This window comes from Staurois parvus, unplaced genomic scaffold (genome assembly GCF_062004578.1).
Source record: "Staurois parvus isolate SC_StPar_1 unplaced genomic scaffold, SC_StPar_1.0 ptg000686l, whole genome shotgun sequence".
Lineage (NCBI taxonomy): Eukaryota > Metazoa > Chordata > Amphibia > Anura > Ranidae > Staurois > Staurois parvus.
The window spans coordinates 2,126,820-2,143,536 of NW_028318482.1; the positions used below are offsets into that span (position 1 = coordinate 2,126,820).

The 16,717-nt window shown below is 40.6% G+C and overlaps 1 protein-coding gene across 1 annotated transcript in view; it reads left to right on the forward strand.

The window, feature by feature from the left end:
* Positions 1-16,717, forward strand: part of ANKRD65 (ankyrin repeat domain 65) — a 65,868-nt gene that overhangs the window by 33,243 nt on the left and 15,908 nt on the right. The window contains exon 2 of the mRNA XM_089652533.1: positions 5,611-5,809. Coding sequence (XP_089508659.1) covers positions 5,613-5,809 — 197 coding nt within the window. The 5' untranslated portion in view covers positions 5,611-5,612. The remainder of the gene's footprint in view (positions 1-5,610; positions 5,810-16,717) is intronic.

Below are 16,717 nucleotides of genomic sequence, written 5' to 3' on the forward strand. Positions count from 1 at the left end.
ATAGTGGAACCAAACTAAGTAGTACAAAACTGAGCAGTTATCTCACTATGGCTATATCTCTTCGGCAGAAACAAACACTTAATGCAGGCCATAGACGATTCGTTTATCGGCCGACTTTTCGTCCGAAAAACGAAACATCGGTCATTCTGTTGCCACCAATGATTGCAAAAATCGTCCGTTTTTCACAGATTTTCCAGCATGACTGATAAAAGAAATGAGGAGGAACCGGGAAATCGGCCGATGACATTGCCCCACTAACGGTGCGAAAATCGGCCGATTATTCTTTCGGACAAAAAAAATCGGCCAATAAACAAAACGTCTATGGCCTGCATAAGCCTCATACACACTTCTATTTTTTTTTTTCGTTCAACCCAACGGGCTGAACGAAAAAAAAAGTGACAGCTCAGGAGGAGCCACTGTATTAACTATCCATTGTTAGTACAGGGACCTCACCTGCTATGCTATTGTGTTCTGACAGTGGGGGGTGGGTCCCCCCATCAGCGATTCCAGCCATTGGCTAAGAGCGCGGATCAGCAGACCTTTTTCATTCATGCCCCTTCAATGGAAGTCGGTCTGGCTGTCCTACACACAGGCCAAATGTCAGCCGGTTTCTATTGAACCAGCCGATGTGGCCAATATTCAGCCCGTGATGAGAAAATCAGATGAAAAATACCACTTTAGGAACGATTGTCCAATAATCTGATTATTAGTACACATTTTTCAAAAGCCGATCACAACAGTTCATTTAAAATTATCCAAAGGGACAAGCACAAAAACTTGTCGCATATGAAAACAGATTGAATGATTTTTGTTTAACCACTAGCCTACCGGGCACTTTTACCCCTTTCGGGCTCAGGCCAATTTTCAGCTTTCAGCACTCTCTTATTTTGAATGACAATTGCGCGGTCATGCAACACTGTACCCAAACAAAATTTTTATAATTTTTTTGAGACAAATGGAACTTTCTTTTGGTGGTATTTAATCACCACTGGGTTTTTTATTTTTTGCTAAACAAACTAAAAAAGAATGAACATTTTGAAGAAAAAAAAAAATTTTTTTCTTCGTTTCTCTTATAAAATGTTGTAAATAAGTAAGTTGTTTCCTTCACTGATATGCGCTAATGAGGCTGCAGTGATGGGCACTGATAGGCGTCATTGACTGGCACTGATAGTTAGCAATGAAAGGCAGCTTTGATGGGCTGTGTCTGTGTCCAATTGAAGAGATCCCTGTCCTGGAGACACAACAGGAACTGTTTCCCAGCGTAAGTAGTAATGTCATTTTAGACACTTGTCACAGAAACAGTGGCCTCTGCTGGAAGATTTCCTCTCAGCTCCTGTTAGAGTGATAACCAGGGGCAGACTGACCATTTGGAAACTCGGGCTCTGCCCGAGGGCCCGGGGTCAGTAGGGGGCCCCATGAGATGCCCCTGGTACCTTTTTCATACAGTCATGGCCGAAATTGTTGGCACCCTTGATATTTCTCCAGGAAATCATGTATTTCTCACGAAACGTATTGCATTAACACATGTTTTGCTATACACATGTTTATTCCCTTTGTGTGTATTGGGACAAAACAAAAAAAGGGAGGAAAGAAAGCAAATTCGACATAATGTCACACAAACCTCCAAAAATGGGCTGGACAAAAGTATTGGCACCCTTTCACAACTGCGGATAAATAAGAATGTTACAAGCATGTGATGCTCCTGTAAACTCACCTGGGGCAAGTAACAGGTGTGGGCAATATAGAAATCACACCTGAAAGCAGATAAAAAGGAGAGACGTTCACTTAACCTTTGCATTGTGTGTCTGTCTGTGCCACACTAAGCATGGACAACAGAAAGAGGAGACGAGAACTGTCTGAGGACCTGAGAACCAAAATTGTGGCAAAATATCAACAATCTCAAGGTTACAAGTCCATCTCCAGAGAACTAGATTTGCCTTTGTCCACAGTGCGCAACATTATCAAGAAGTTTGCAACCCATGGCACTGTAGCTAATCTCCCTGGTCGTGGACGGATGAGGAAAATTGATGAAAGATTGCAACGCAGAATAGTCCGGATGGTGGATAAGCAGCCCCAAACATGTTCCAAAGACATTCAAGCTGTCCTGCAGGCTCAGGGAGCATCAGTGTCAGCGCGAACTATCCGTCGACATTTAAATGAAATGAAACGCTATGGCAGGAGACCCAGGAGGACCCCACTGCTGACACAGAGACATAAAAAAGCAAGACTACAGTTTGCCAAAATGTACTTGAGTAAGCCAAAAGCCTTCTGGGAAAACGTCTTGTGGACAGATGAGACCAAGATAGAGCTTTTCGGTAAAGCACATCATTCTACTGTTTACCGAAAACGGAATGAGGCCTACAAAGAACAAAACACAGTACCTACGGTAAAATTTGGTGGAGGTTCAATGATGTTTTGGGGTTGTTTTGCTGCCTCTGGCACTGGGTGCCTTGACTGTGTGCAAGGCATCATGAAATCTGAGGATTACCAAAGGATTTTGGGTCGCACTGTAGGGCCCAGTGTCAGAAAGCTGGGTTTGCGTCCAAGATCCTGGGTCTTCCAGCAGGACAATGACCCCAAACATACGTCAAAAAGCACTCAGAAATGGATGGCAAAGAAGCGCTGGAGAGTTCTGAAGTGGCCAGCAATGAGCCCAGATCTAAATCCCATTGAACACCTGTGGAGAGATCTTAAAATTGCTGTTGGGAAAAGGTGTCCTTCCAATAAGAGAGACCTGGAGCTGTTTGCAAAGGAAGAGTGGTCCAAAATTCCGGGTGAGAGGTGTCAGAAGCTTATTGATGGTTATAGGAAGCGACTGATTTCAGTTATGTTTTCCAAAGGGTGTGCAACCAAATATTAAGTTAAGGGTGCCAATACTTTTGTCCAGCCCATTTTTGGGGTTTTGTGTGACATTATGTCATATTTGCTTTTCTGCCTCTGTTTTATATTTGTTCCAATACATACAAAGGGAATAAACATGTGTATAGCAAAACATGTGTTAATGCAATACCTTTTTTGTGTGAAATACTTGATTTTCAGGAAAAATATCAAGGGTGCCAACAATTTCGGCCATGACTGTAGGCTTTTTTGGGCAAGGACACAGGGGCCCCATGATCCCCTATTGCCTGGGGGCCCCATGAGTTGCCAGTCTGCCCCTGGTGGTAACCATAAAATTTTGGATTTCCCACCACTTTCTGTCTGACAGTGGAGGTGGATTTCTCCATTCACCACCTTGTGTGAATGGAGGAATCCTTTTTTTTTATTCAGCCTGCTGGCTGAGCAAAAAAAAATGATCAGTGATTAGCCAGCTTAAAGTAGTTCTCATAAAAAAAAATTAAAAAAAATAAAAGTCAGAAGTTGCAAATACTGTAGTTGCTGACTTTTAACAAAAGGACACTTACCTATCCAAGGATTCAGTGCTGTCCTCGCCTGTCTTCCCGATGCCAGCAAGTTAAAGCGGTTGTAAAGACTAAAGATTTTTTAGCTTAATGCATTCTATGCAGGAATGTAAAAAACCTTCAATGCTTTGGCCCCCACCCCCACCTTATACTTACATGAGCCTTATCCCTCGATCGAGAGATGTGCACAGAGCTCTCTCCACTTTCTCACCCTCATGGGCTCAGAGACAGCAGCAGGAGCCAATGGCTCCCATTGTTGTCAATCATAGCCAATGAGGAGGGAGTGGGGGCTGGGCTGAGTCACTCTCTTTGTGTCAATGGACACACAGAGCCAGCTCAGGAGCAAGCATGCACAAGTGCCCCCATAACAAGCAGCTTGCTGTGTGGGCACTCGGCAGAGGGAAGGATCCAGGAGTGCCAGCGGGGGACCAAAGTACAGGAGGATCGGGGATGCTCTGTGGAAAACCATACACCGTGCACAGAGCAGGTACAGTAAGTATGACATATTTGTTATTTAAAAAAAAAAAAAGCTTTACAATCACTTTAACCACTTGCCTACCTTCCTATAGCAGATATACTGCTAGAGGGTGGCCGCTCTGCGCAAAATTACATATATATATATATATATATATATATATATATATATATATATATGTGTGTGATTTTGCAGTTCTGGGTAGAGGGCATGCGCACGCCGCCCTATCCATGCTGCCATTGGTTGCAGCGGATGTCATTCACCGGGTCCCGTCCAGCGATTCTCAGCCGGCACTCAGTGATCGCCGCTAAAGCTGAGAGGGGAGACATCTGTGTGTAAACAGCATAGATCTCTCTTCTGTCAGCATGGACATTTATGTATTTATTTATTTATTACAGGTACTTATATAGTGCCGTCAATTTATACAGCGCTTTACATATATATTGTACATTCACATCAGTCCCTAACACTCAAGGAGCGTACAATCTAAGGTCATGCTGCTTTCTCTCTCTTTGTACAGCAGAGAGAGAGAAAGCAGCATGTCTCCCTAGTAAAACAGCACACACACAGTGTAAGCGCAACACAACACACAGTCAACCCTTTGATCACCCCAGACGTTAACCCCTTCCTGCCCAGTGTCATTAGTACAGTGTCAGTGTTCTTTATTAGCACTGATCACTTTATTAGTGTCACTGGGGATGTCAGTCCCCCCCCCCCAGTGTCAGAATGCCCGCCGCAGTCCCGCTATAAGTCGCTGATCACCGCCATTACTAGTATAAAACAATAAATAAAAATTCCAGTATATATATACTTCCATTTGTAGATGCTATAACTTTCACGTAAACCACTTCATTTACATGGGATTTTTTTTTAGTAAAGACATGTAACAGAATACATTTTGGCCTAAATTTATGAAGACATTTTTATTTTTTTATTGGATATGTTTTATAGCAAAAAGTCAAAAATATTGTTTTGTTTTTTTTCAAAATTGATGGTCTTTTTTTGTTTATAGCGCAAAAAATAAAAAACACAGAGATGATCAAATACCACAAAGAAAGCTCTATTTGTGGAAAAAAAAATGACAAATTTTATTTATGTACAGCGTTGTATCACTGCGCAATTGTCAGTTAAAGTAATGCAGCGCCGTAACGCAAAAAATGGCCTGGTCAGGAAGGGGGGTAAATCCTCAGGAGGGCAAGTGGTTAAAATGTAAAGAAAAAATCAGCACATGGAATAGTACTTACAACTTACATACAATGACAAGTGTCCCTCGTGCTGGTGGCTGTTCTCTTGAGTTGAAGTCTTCTGTCCTCATCCACCTCCCCTACCCCCTTATTCCAGTAGTGGTAATCTTCCAGTGCTGTGGGGGTAATACAGTAGTTGGACCTGTCATAGGCACTCATTAAGAGTGAGGACTATATCCGCCTTCTCTGTCCCCTCTTCCATTCATAGAAGCTATGTCTTCCATCAATGAAAAGGGACCTCTGAATGGAGGAGGCAGACCTTTCATTCATCTGCCTGTCCTTCATTCACAGAGCGCTTTTTATTGATGGCAGCTATACAAGTCTTCATTGTCTGCCTGTATCCAATCACTTCCAGTCTACTCTTCTGGTTTAGTTTGAAGATCATCTGTTCCACTTTAAGGTGAGATGAGCCTCCTGTAAATCTCTTGTTGCTGCTAAATTATCCTTACTTCAAAGCATGGGCAGTAATGAAACCTTACGTGTAATTTTGCAGGCATGCAGCAGAGGGTGGGAAGACTGACCCCAGAAGCAGAGCTGGCCAGGAGATGTCTGCAGCTGAGCGAGGAGATGAGCCTGTCGGATAAACAAGGCAATGCCAATGCAGAATGGAGAGCTCTTCATATGGCCGCCTGGAATGGGAACACACGTCTTGTAAAACAATTGCTCCAGCAAGGAGAACAAATTGATGACAGGTTTGTTACTGTACTGTAAACCTAAGTCTAGCAATACCCCATACAATCTGATTGTACAATTTCCTTCAGACCTACAGACTTGTTCATAGTAAGTAAATTTAACAGGCTTAGTTTACACTTAGGGGCTCATTTACACTGGAAGCAGCCCTTGCCACCCCTCTGAATTCAAAGTTGCCTGTGTGAATAGGTTCTTAAAGAGACCCTGTCTCCATATATTACAGGTATTTATTTAGTGCTGACAATTATGCAGTGCTTTACATACTGTACATTTAAATCAGTCCCTGCCCACAAAGAGCAGCCCATAGATGATTCAGTTTTCAGTTGAACGGAAAAAAAAAGATCAGATTCCCCCATCCACATTGAGTGGGATTCCTTCCCACTGAGCTATTGTACTCTGCCAGCAGGGAGATTTCCCCATCATCAGAACAGCAGCGTTGATAGAGTAACAATTTAATAGGACGGTTGTACAGAAGTTAATCGGTAGATTGATTTCTGTACAACCTCCATGCCCACACATGGATTCCTGCTGAACTGACCAAATTTCGATCCAAATATGGCTGGCTTAAGGTCCCCACCTCGCTTGCATACATACAGTTGTGTCCAAAATTATTCAACCCCCAATGCTGTAAAGGGGTTTAGGGACTATAGTGTACATTTGGAATTGTATTCAGAATCAAATCCTACAAGGACGTTGTAACTACCCAAATGCAACTAAAATGACATCAATTGTTTATGTAATACAGTAGTAAATGGTTCTTATGTGGTTTCTTCATTGCCACAATTATTCAACCCCTTAAAGACTACCACTCTGAAGAACAGAGGTTCATACAGGTGCTTTCCATCAGGTATTGAAAACACCTGTGGATGTCACCGAGCAGCAATCAAGCATAATAAGCACCAATTAGGCAGCTTTAAAATGACTGTGATACTCAGCTCCTTCTAGACATTTACTGGTGTGGTTACAAACATGGTGAAGGCAAGAGAATGGTCCAGGAAGACAAGAGAAGAGGTGATTTCTCTTCACAGGAAGGGCAATGGCTATAAGAAGATTGCAAAGATGTTAAACATACCAAGAGACACCTTAGGAAGCATCATTCGCAAATTCAAGGCAAAGGGCACTGTTGAAACGCTACCTGGTCGTGGCAGAAAGAAGATGCTGACTTCGACTGCTGTGCGCTACCTGAAGCGTAGAGTGGAGAGAAGTCCCCGTGTGACTGCTGAGGAACTGAGAAAAGATTTGTCAGATGTGGGTACAGAAGTTTCAGCCCAGACAATAAGACGCACACTGCGTAATGAAGGCCTCCGTGCCAGAACTCCCAGGCGTACCCCCTTGCTGTCTCCAAAGAATAAGAAGAGTCGACTGCAGTATGCCAAAAGCCATGTGGACAAACCACAAAAGTTGTGGGATAGTGTTCTGTGGACTGATGAAACAAAATTAGAACTGTTTGGGCCCATGGATCAACGCTATGTTTGGAGGAGGAAGAACAAGGCCTATGATGAAAAGAACACCTTGCCTACTGTGAAGCATGGTGGAGGGTCAATCATGCTTTGGGGCTGTTTTGCTTCTGCAGGTACAGGGAAGCTTCAGCGTGTGCAAGGTACCATGAATTCTCTTCAGTACCAGGAGATATTGGATGGAAACGTGATGCAGTCCGTCACACACCTGAGGCTTGGGAGACGTTGGACCTTTCAACAGGACAATGATCCCAAGCATACCTCCAAGTCCACTAGAGCATGGTTGCAGAGGAAAGGCTGGAACATTTTGGAGTGGCCATCGCAGTCACCAGACTTAAATCCGATTGAGAACCTCTGGTGGGACTTAAAGAAAGCAGTTGCAGTGCGCAAGCCTAAGAATGTGACTGAACTGGAGGCCTTTGCCCATGAAGAATGGGCGAAGATACCCGTAGATCGCTGCAAGACACTTGTGTCAAGCTATGCTTCACGTTTAAAAGCTGTTATAACTGTAAAAGGATGCTGTACTAAGTACTAAGATTGAATGTCACTTGGGGGTTGAATAAAACTGATAATGCTGTGAGCACAGAAAAGACATTTGTGGTTATTTCATTATAACTGTTATGTTATATTTGTCTGACCTACAAGTGCCTCTTTAATGTAAATGTAAGCAAGATGACTGAATGATCAAAAGCAATGTCAAACTGGCCAAAACACTCAATTTCAGTGGGGGTTGAATAATTTTGGACACAACTGTAGATCCTAGAGCCAACAGACAGGATACAATTAAGCTACCACCATGTCATGGAGTATTGGCAGAAAATTGCATACCCAGAGTAAACCCATACAAACACATGGAGAACATGCAAACTCCATGCAGATAGTGTCCTGACTGATATAAACGGAGGATCACAGAACACCTGCTATTTCTGCCATTCTTGTTCCGGGAATTACCTGTAATAGGGTGACCAAGTTCTGTCTCCCAGTTGTTCTCTTCTGTTGTCACTTTCAATACACATTATACAAGCACGGTTCACCAAATTATTTGTATAGCAATTCTATACAAATAAATATATCCATTGTTATAAATAAAAGTGGAATTTTCTCTTCAGTTGGATTTAACCCAGGGACCACGGTGCTGCAAGGCAGACGTGCTAACTACACTAAGCCATTGTGTTCAAGCTTTTCAGTTCAAATGCTTTTATTAAAACATGAAGAATAATAGATATGTTTATAGAATAATATTTGTATGTTTATTTTTTAAATTTGTTTGTCTCCCTTTATTTAATAATCAGTAGGAATCCGGCAGCAACTTGCCAGTATGATAGAATAAATGAAAGTTTTCATTCTGGAGCCTTGGCAGCATCTGTCATTTTTCATGTTGTAGGCCTCATGGACATTTTTAATGCTGCTCTTAGGGGTCTGTGGCATTTTTTTTATTTTTGTTTCTGAACGCCCCTGAATGTTGGCCTATGTGTCCATGCACGCATAGGTGCTTAAAGGAATTTAGAGGCAGAGAAAAAAAAAACACAGCCAGCACATCCAGGAGAAGCAGCATTTTAGCAGAAAAAAACACTTGACTTGTGTAAAAGCTTGTTAACGCATCTAAACATGTTAATGGTGAGTGCATTTAGCACTTGTTATTTAATTTCAATGGCCAGAATAAGTTATTATTCTGGCCAATGAATTGAATGAACACCCAAGTGCTTGACACACCTAAACGCGAAACACGCGTTTACAAGAGTCAATCACTTTTTCTGCCAAAACAACGCTACCAGAAGGAAAGGCATCTAAAAAAAATAGCAAAAACATCCAGCATGCATGAGGCCTTAATAAAAAGCAATCAAACTAGAGATTTTGCACTGGTGACAAAGTCTCTTTAAAAGTATGTGTAAACCCAATCATTAACATTTTACATACTGTAAGCTTTAACATTTAAATTCAAAAGTCATTTTCAAGATTTTTTAAACGAGCAATTTTCTTTAAAATACCTATGATCTTCCCATCCATCCAATAGGGTGACTACAAACTTACAAAGGATTTCCCAGCACACTTACCTGCCAGCCAGCAAAACAACCAAATTGGCCCTGTCTAACCAATGATGTAAAAAGCAGAGGGTTTTGTTTGCACACATTTGCAAATATATGTGTAAGCCTCAGTGCCCACGCCAAGGGATTTCTGTATATACTGCAGTCCATCCACGCCAACCTATAATTGGCCTTTGCAGCAAGGTGCACATGGAAGGGCCATGTACATCACAAAGGATTTCTAGCACACTTATCAGCCAGCCTGCAAAACCACTGAATTGGCCCGGTCTAACCGTTTACATTAAAAGCAGAGGGAAATGTGTGCTGGTAAAGCCGTTGTTTGTGATATGCATTGTCCTTCCATGTGCACCTTGCTGCAAAGGACAGTTACGTGTAGGTTGGGGAGGTTGCGACTTTTTTGTAGAATTGGACAGATTGGCCTCTGCTGCCATTGTGCTCTTGCTGGGTGTCACGTGCATCCCTGTGCCATTGAGGAGGAGCCGGCTCCCTGTAGGCATACCTGCCCTTAATCTATCTATTCTTGTATGTGCTCCTATTATGGAGGCTGTGGAAATTTACAGTTAGGACCACAGTATATATAGAGGTCCTTTGGCATGGGCACTGCGGCTTACGAATATATTTGAAAATGTGTGCAACAAAACCCTCTGCTTCTAAAGTAAACGGTTAGACAACTGTGCTGTTTGGTGCCACAAGTTTTTGGAAAATGAAGAACAAAAACATATTTTTTCTTTTTTTTTCAAAACCTTGTGAGAAAAAATGAGATCTGTTAAATACTCAGCATGCCTCTTATTAAATTCCTTGGGGTGCCTACTTTCCAAAAAGGGGTCATTTGGGGGAGTTTGGTGCTATCCTGGCATTTCAGGGCCTCCGAAACTGTGATAGGTAGTGAGGAAGTGAAATGAGGAATTTACACACCATCAGGCTTTCAAAGAGGTCATTGGATTTTGGGCTCCTGTATGTGGCTAGGCTCCCAAAATGTCTCACACATGTGGTATCCCCATACTCAGGAGAAGTAGCAGAATATATTTTGGGGTTTAATCACAAATATACCCATGGCACGTGTGAGCAATATACCATTTGAATGACAACTTTGTGTTAAAAAAAAATCAAAAAACATTTTGTCATTTTCCAAAAACTTGTGGAAAAGAATAAATCTTTCATGGGCTCAACATGCCTCTCAGCAGATAGCTTGGCGTGTTTACTTTCCATAAAGGGGTCATTTGGGGGTGTTTGTACTATCCTGGTATTTTAGCACCTCAAGAAATGTGATAGGCAGTCAGAAAGTAAAAGCTGTGTAAATTCCAGTATCTATACCATAGTTTGTACACGCTATAACTTTCACACAAACCACTATGCAGTCAGTGGGATTTTTTTTTACCAAAGACATGTAGCAAAATACATTTTGGCCTACATTTATGACGAAATTTGAGTTTATTGGATAGTTTTTATGACAGAAATGAGAAAATATTATTATTTTTTAAATTCTTGGTCTTTTTTATATAGCGCAAAAAATAAAAAACCCAGAAGTGTTCAAATACCACCAAAAGAAAGCTCTGTTTGTGTGAAAAAATGGACATAATTTTCATTTAGGCTAGGTTCACACCTATGCAGTTTTGCACATGTGTTTTTGATGCATTTTGCATTTTTAATTTTTTTTTCAACTTGTTGCTGTTTAGAAAAAATGCATTAAAAACACATAAAAAAACGCACTACCTGCTTTTCTGCAGCGTCTCCATTGAAGTCTATAGAACCAAAAATGCAACGTTTTGCATGTAAAAAAGTCCCTGACCCTTTCCAAAAAGTGCACTGGGTGAAAACATGAGGTGTGAACCTGTCCCATAGAAAATCATGTTAAATGGACTGCTGTGCTTTTCTGCAAAAGCAGCGGAAAATACATAGGTGTGAACCTAGACTTACAGTATATACAGTATTGCATGACCACACAATTGTCAGTTAAACTAATGCAGCGCTGTATAGTAAAAAATGGCGTAAATTCCAGTAACTATACCATAGTTTGAAGATGCTATAACTTTCACATAAACCAATTAATATACACTTATTGGGATTTTGTTTTTACCAAAGACATATAGCAAAATACATTTTGGCCTAAATTTATGGCAAAATTTGAGTTTATAGGATATTTTTTAATAACAAAAATGAGAAAATATTGTTTTTTTTTTCAACATTTTTGGTCTTTTTTGTTTACAGCACGAAAAATAAAAAACCCAGAGGTGATCAAATACCACCAAAATAAATCTCTATTTGTGTGAAAAAAAGGGCCATATATTTTGAGTACAGCATTGCATGATGCACAATTAGCAATTAAAATAGCGCATCACCGTAACACAAAAAATGGCCTGGTCAGGAAGGGGGGAGGGGTAAATCCTCTGGAGGGCAAGTGGTTAAAAATTGTGTGCAAGTGTACCTTGAAAAATTGATGCTGTTTTGAAGGCAAAGGGGAGTCACACCAAATATTGATTAGATTTGGATTTCTCTTCTGTTCATTTACTTTCCATTTTGTTAACTGCTAAAAATAAACGATTACCACTTCTATTTTTGAAAGCATTCTTAAAGGATAAGTTCACCTTTCATAACATATTACACCCATATTTAGGGTGTAACATGTTATGAGGTGACCGTCCCCTGCTCCCCCCCCATTCTGTGAATGAGAAACTACAAGTCCCAACCACCTTTGTGGCTGTCGGCTTGTAGTTCTCAATGAACTACCACGGCGCTGTAGTTCATTGAGTCTTCCTGTCAGTAAGTATCAGCTTGCCTGTATGAGGTACAAGCAAACAGATACACTGACAGATCTGCAGGAGACCTTCATGGTACCAGCTATTGCTGATTGCTAGTGCAATGCTTTACAGGCTCCTACAACAAAAAAAATAATTGCACATTTTTTTTACCTGCAAAAAAGTGCATTTATTATTTTTTATTGAAAGGTGAACTTATTCTTTAATTTACAGCATTATTTCACACCGGTCTAAAACTTTTGAACAGTACTGTATACAGTGGGAAAAATATTTATTTGATCCCCTGCCGATTTTGTAAGTTTTCCCACTTACAAAGAAAGGGAGTCTATAATTTGTTATCAAAGGTGTATTTTAAATGATAGAGACAGAATATCAACCACAAATCCAGAAAAAATGATACAAATGTTATAAATTGAGTTGCAGTTCAGTGAGTAAAATATTTTATCCCCAAGCAAAACATGAGTTAGCGCTTGGTGGAGAAACCCTTGTTGGCAAGCACAGACTTAAGACGTTTCTTGTAGTTGGTTACCAGGTTTGCACACATCTCAGGAGGGATTTTGGTCCACTCTTCTTTACAGATCTTCTTTAAATCCTTAAGGTTTCTTGTCTGTTGCTTGTCAAATCGAAGTTTCAGCTCTCTTCTTACATTTTCTATAGGATTAAGGTCTGGAGACTGGCTAGGCCACCCCTTGACCTTAATGTGCTTCTTCTTGAGCCACTCCTTTGTTACCTTGGCGGTATGTTTTGGGTCATTGTCATGCTGGAAGATCCATCCACGACCCATCTTCAGTGTTCTGGCTGAGGGAAGAAGGTTCTTATCCAAGATTTTACAATACATGGCCCTGTCCATTGGCCCCTCAATGTGACAAAGTCAGCCTGTACCTTTAGCAGAGAAACAGCCCCAAAGCATAATGTTTCCACCTCCATGCTTGACTGTAGGCATGGTGTTTTTAGGGTCATAGTCAGCATTTTTCTTCCTACAAATGCGGCGAGTCAAGTTAATGCCAAAGAGCTCAATTTTGGTCTCATCTAGTCACAGCCCTTTCTCCCAATCCTTCTTGGAATAATTTAGATGTTCATTGGCAAACTTCAGACGGGCCTGTACATGTACCTTCTTGAGGAGCTAGACCTTGCGGGCGCTTCAGGAATTCAATCCATGGTGGAGTATTGTGTTACCAGTGGTTTGTTTGGTGACTGGTCCCAACTGCCTTGAGATCGTTCACAAGCTCCTCGTGTGTAGTTCTGGGCTGATCCCTCACTTTTCTGATGATCGTCCTTACTGCATGAGGCGAAATCTTGCATGGAGCTCCAGATCGGGGGGGATTGATGGTTATTTTGTATTTCTTCCATTTGCAATTAATTGCTCCAACAGTTGTCTCATTCTCACCAAACATCTTGCTGATGGGCTTGCAGCCCATTCCAGCCTTGTACAGGTCTACAATCTTGTCAGCTCTTTGGTCATTTGCCCATGATGGTGAGGTTTGAATGGAAAAAAGAATTTCTGTCGACAGGTGTCCTTTAAACACATAACGAGTTGTCGTTCGGAGCACCTTTCTATATTGACAGGACTAATCTGTGTACCACATGAGCACATAGCCAGTCTGTGGGAGCCAAAATTATTGTTGGTTGGTAGGGGATCAAATACTTATTGTACTCACTGAACTGCAACTCAATTTATAACATTTGTATCATGTGTTTTTTCTGTATTTTTGCTTGATAATCTGACTCTATCATTTAAAATACACCTATGATAAAAATTATAGACCCTTTATTTCTTTGTAAGTGGGCAAACTTACAAAATCTGCAGAGGATCAAATAATTATTTTTCCCACTGTATTGTTTTTATTCAAAGCAAGATAATTAATGGTAGACAATCCCAAAAAAACACTGCCCTAGAGTGCTCTCTTCCTTGGGTGAAACGCATCAGAGCCAAGTGCCATTTATAGCGGATGATTTGACAGCTAGCAAATTATTACAATAATTTTTTATTGTGGTGACAAATCTAGAGTGCAGTCTGTCCATTTTTGGACTATATAATGAATGACTACATACGTCTGTACTGGTTCTTTTCAGTCCTCTTTAGTACAATTCTACTATACATGTAAAATCTGCTGAAAGCATTGAGGTTTTTTTGGAATGTACTACTAAGTTAAGCCTATACTAGCCTTAATCTGTATTGAACACATTAAGACTTTGCACATGTCGCCATTTATTTACTGAGGTTTCTTGGCTGCAAGTCCCGAGCTGGTAAACAGAAAGGAGATACAGAACATTTGTTGGTGTAGAACAATCCAATGGTTTAAATGCTTTTGACAGTCTTTGAGCCTTGTCACATGTAGCTAAACAATTATTTGCCAATGTTTAAAAAGTGATTAATATGAATGCATAGGAATTCTCTGTTGTGTCAGCCATTTCACTAAGATGTATGAGTTATTTAAAGTAAATGTAAATCCTAACTGAAAAGTTTGCATAAGCACTATGCATCATAGAATGTCTTTTTACATAAAATACTTGTCATTTCCTTTTTTCATTCTTTGTTGCATCTTATTGCTCCAATCACCTGCAGCCTCTTTGAAGCCACTTCCAGCGTACATGCATGCACCTTAGTGATGGCTGCATGTACTCCACTAATGGTGACAACACTGGACCATGCCAGTGTAATGTTTGTTGAAATGGCCACTTGAATTATCTATCAAAGGTCCAAATAGAAAGGTGACAACACAGAAGCACTATCAGGAGACAGAGACATTTTTTTTTAAACAATAAACAAATTTTACCCTACATACTACACAATGGGGATATTATTTCTTTATATGTGAGCATACTGTAGGACGGGGAGTGCATTTATAAAGGGCCAGTCACCTGAAATAAGTGTACCAGTGAGTGACCTTTGAATGGAGAACTGTATTTGAGTGGAATCTAGAAGGAGGAGAGGAGATGATAAAAGGGCCCCCATTAAAGTGAAACAAGGGATTTGGAATTGTAACAGGACAGGTCAAAAAGTGGAGGTGAGCACAATATTTGAATGGTGGTGTATACATGGTGTGGTTCACAACTACTTAGGAGGTGGTGCACATTTATTTAAGGGAAAAAGCGGCACAATTTATGAAGGAAGACATATATTAAGCACAATATATGGACTGCGGACATTATGGCCTTGATTCACTAAGATGTGAGTGTATTAGCAGAGACTGACCATTCAGGCAGACTCCAGTCAATCAATCAGTCGTCTGACCAGCGTCTAGCAAGCTCATTGACGAGCGTCTACTGACTACTTTGCTATCACTAAATGTGGTATCCCGTCTGGCACATTTTTAGGTGCAATACCGGATATGTTCACTAGATGGCGCACAAGCGTGGGCTTTATTAACATTGGCGTTCTTATGATGGCAAAATAGAATTCTTAGAATGTAATAAATAGTACACCTGTATTAGAATTTTCTATTTTCTTCTATTTCTTTTCTTGCTGTGTCTCCAAAATGATCAGGAAACTAATGCATTTACTAATGAATGTCATACATTCTGTACTCAAATGTTAAACATTTTCACACTTATATCTCAAATAATTTATATACTTCTAATTTCCCAATATAATTATATATCTTCATTCTCTTTAATCACGTAACTATTCTATGGTAAAGACAAGTGCAGCGCTATAAATGCATGTGATCAATAATGAATGCATGTAAAAACCAAAAAGTGCAAAGAATTGCAACAATGATGTAATATTGTAAATGGTGCTAAAATAAGTTCATAGAATCATTCCTGAATAATGGAATGTCCTTCGTGTGAGAGTACCAACTCAGAGAGTGCCTATGAATGGCACGTGTGGTCTCTCCGTGACGGACAGTAGTGCATGAACTTGTGAAAGGTAAACCACCCTTGGGACTGGTCTACACTCACCAGAACAAAAGTATTAATGTGCATGGGTTATACACATCGCACATCTGGGGGTGCAGCGGTATGCTGGCAGTTATGGGTTAGTCATCCAGCTCCATCCATCCATCCATCAGGGTGGGTGCCCAAATGGTCCTGGGGAGGAATTAGCTCAGCCACAGGAGCCAGAAAGGTGCTCAATAGTGTAGTACACTGTCACAGGGGTGGATGACTTTTCACGAGTTCATGCACTACTGTTCGTGGTTATATTTATCTTGTGTAATACCATTTTACTAGTCTATATCATTTGACCAGCGCTCGCTTTATCATTTTTAAACAATGTATCTATTCTACATTATAGCTCAAACTGTGTCTCCCACAGTGGTTTAGTGGTTAGAGCTCAGAACTTACAGCACTTGGGTCATGGGTTCTAATCCCAGTCTTGGCAACATCCCAAAAAAATGGAGATCAATTTTCTGGGTTGTGGCAGGAATATTGATCAATCAATTATGATTTTGCCTAATGACTAGAAAGTGGATTAATGTTACTTGCGTACTGTTCTTCTGGCAATTATGAAATGTGCAAGTTTCATGCCGTGTATATTTCATTGTAACTTTTTTCTCTTTTAAATCTGTCTCCTTATACAACTTGACCCCCTCCCCCACCCCATCATCACCTGTCCCATATGCAAATCTATGGATCACCGCCCCACTCTTTAACTATCTATTTACTGATCAAGTGAATGTGTCTCATTTTCTATCAGCTACAGCTCAGAT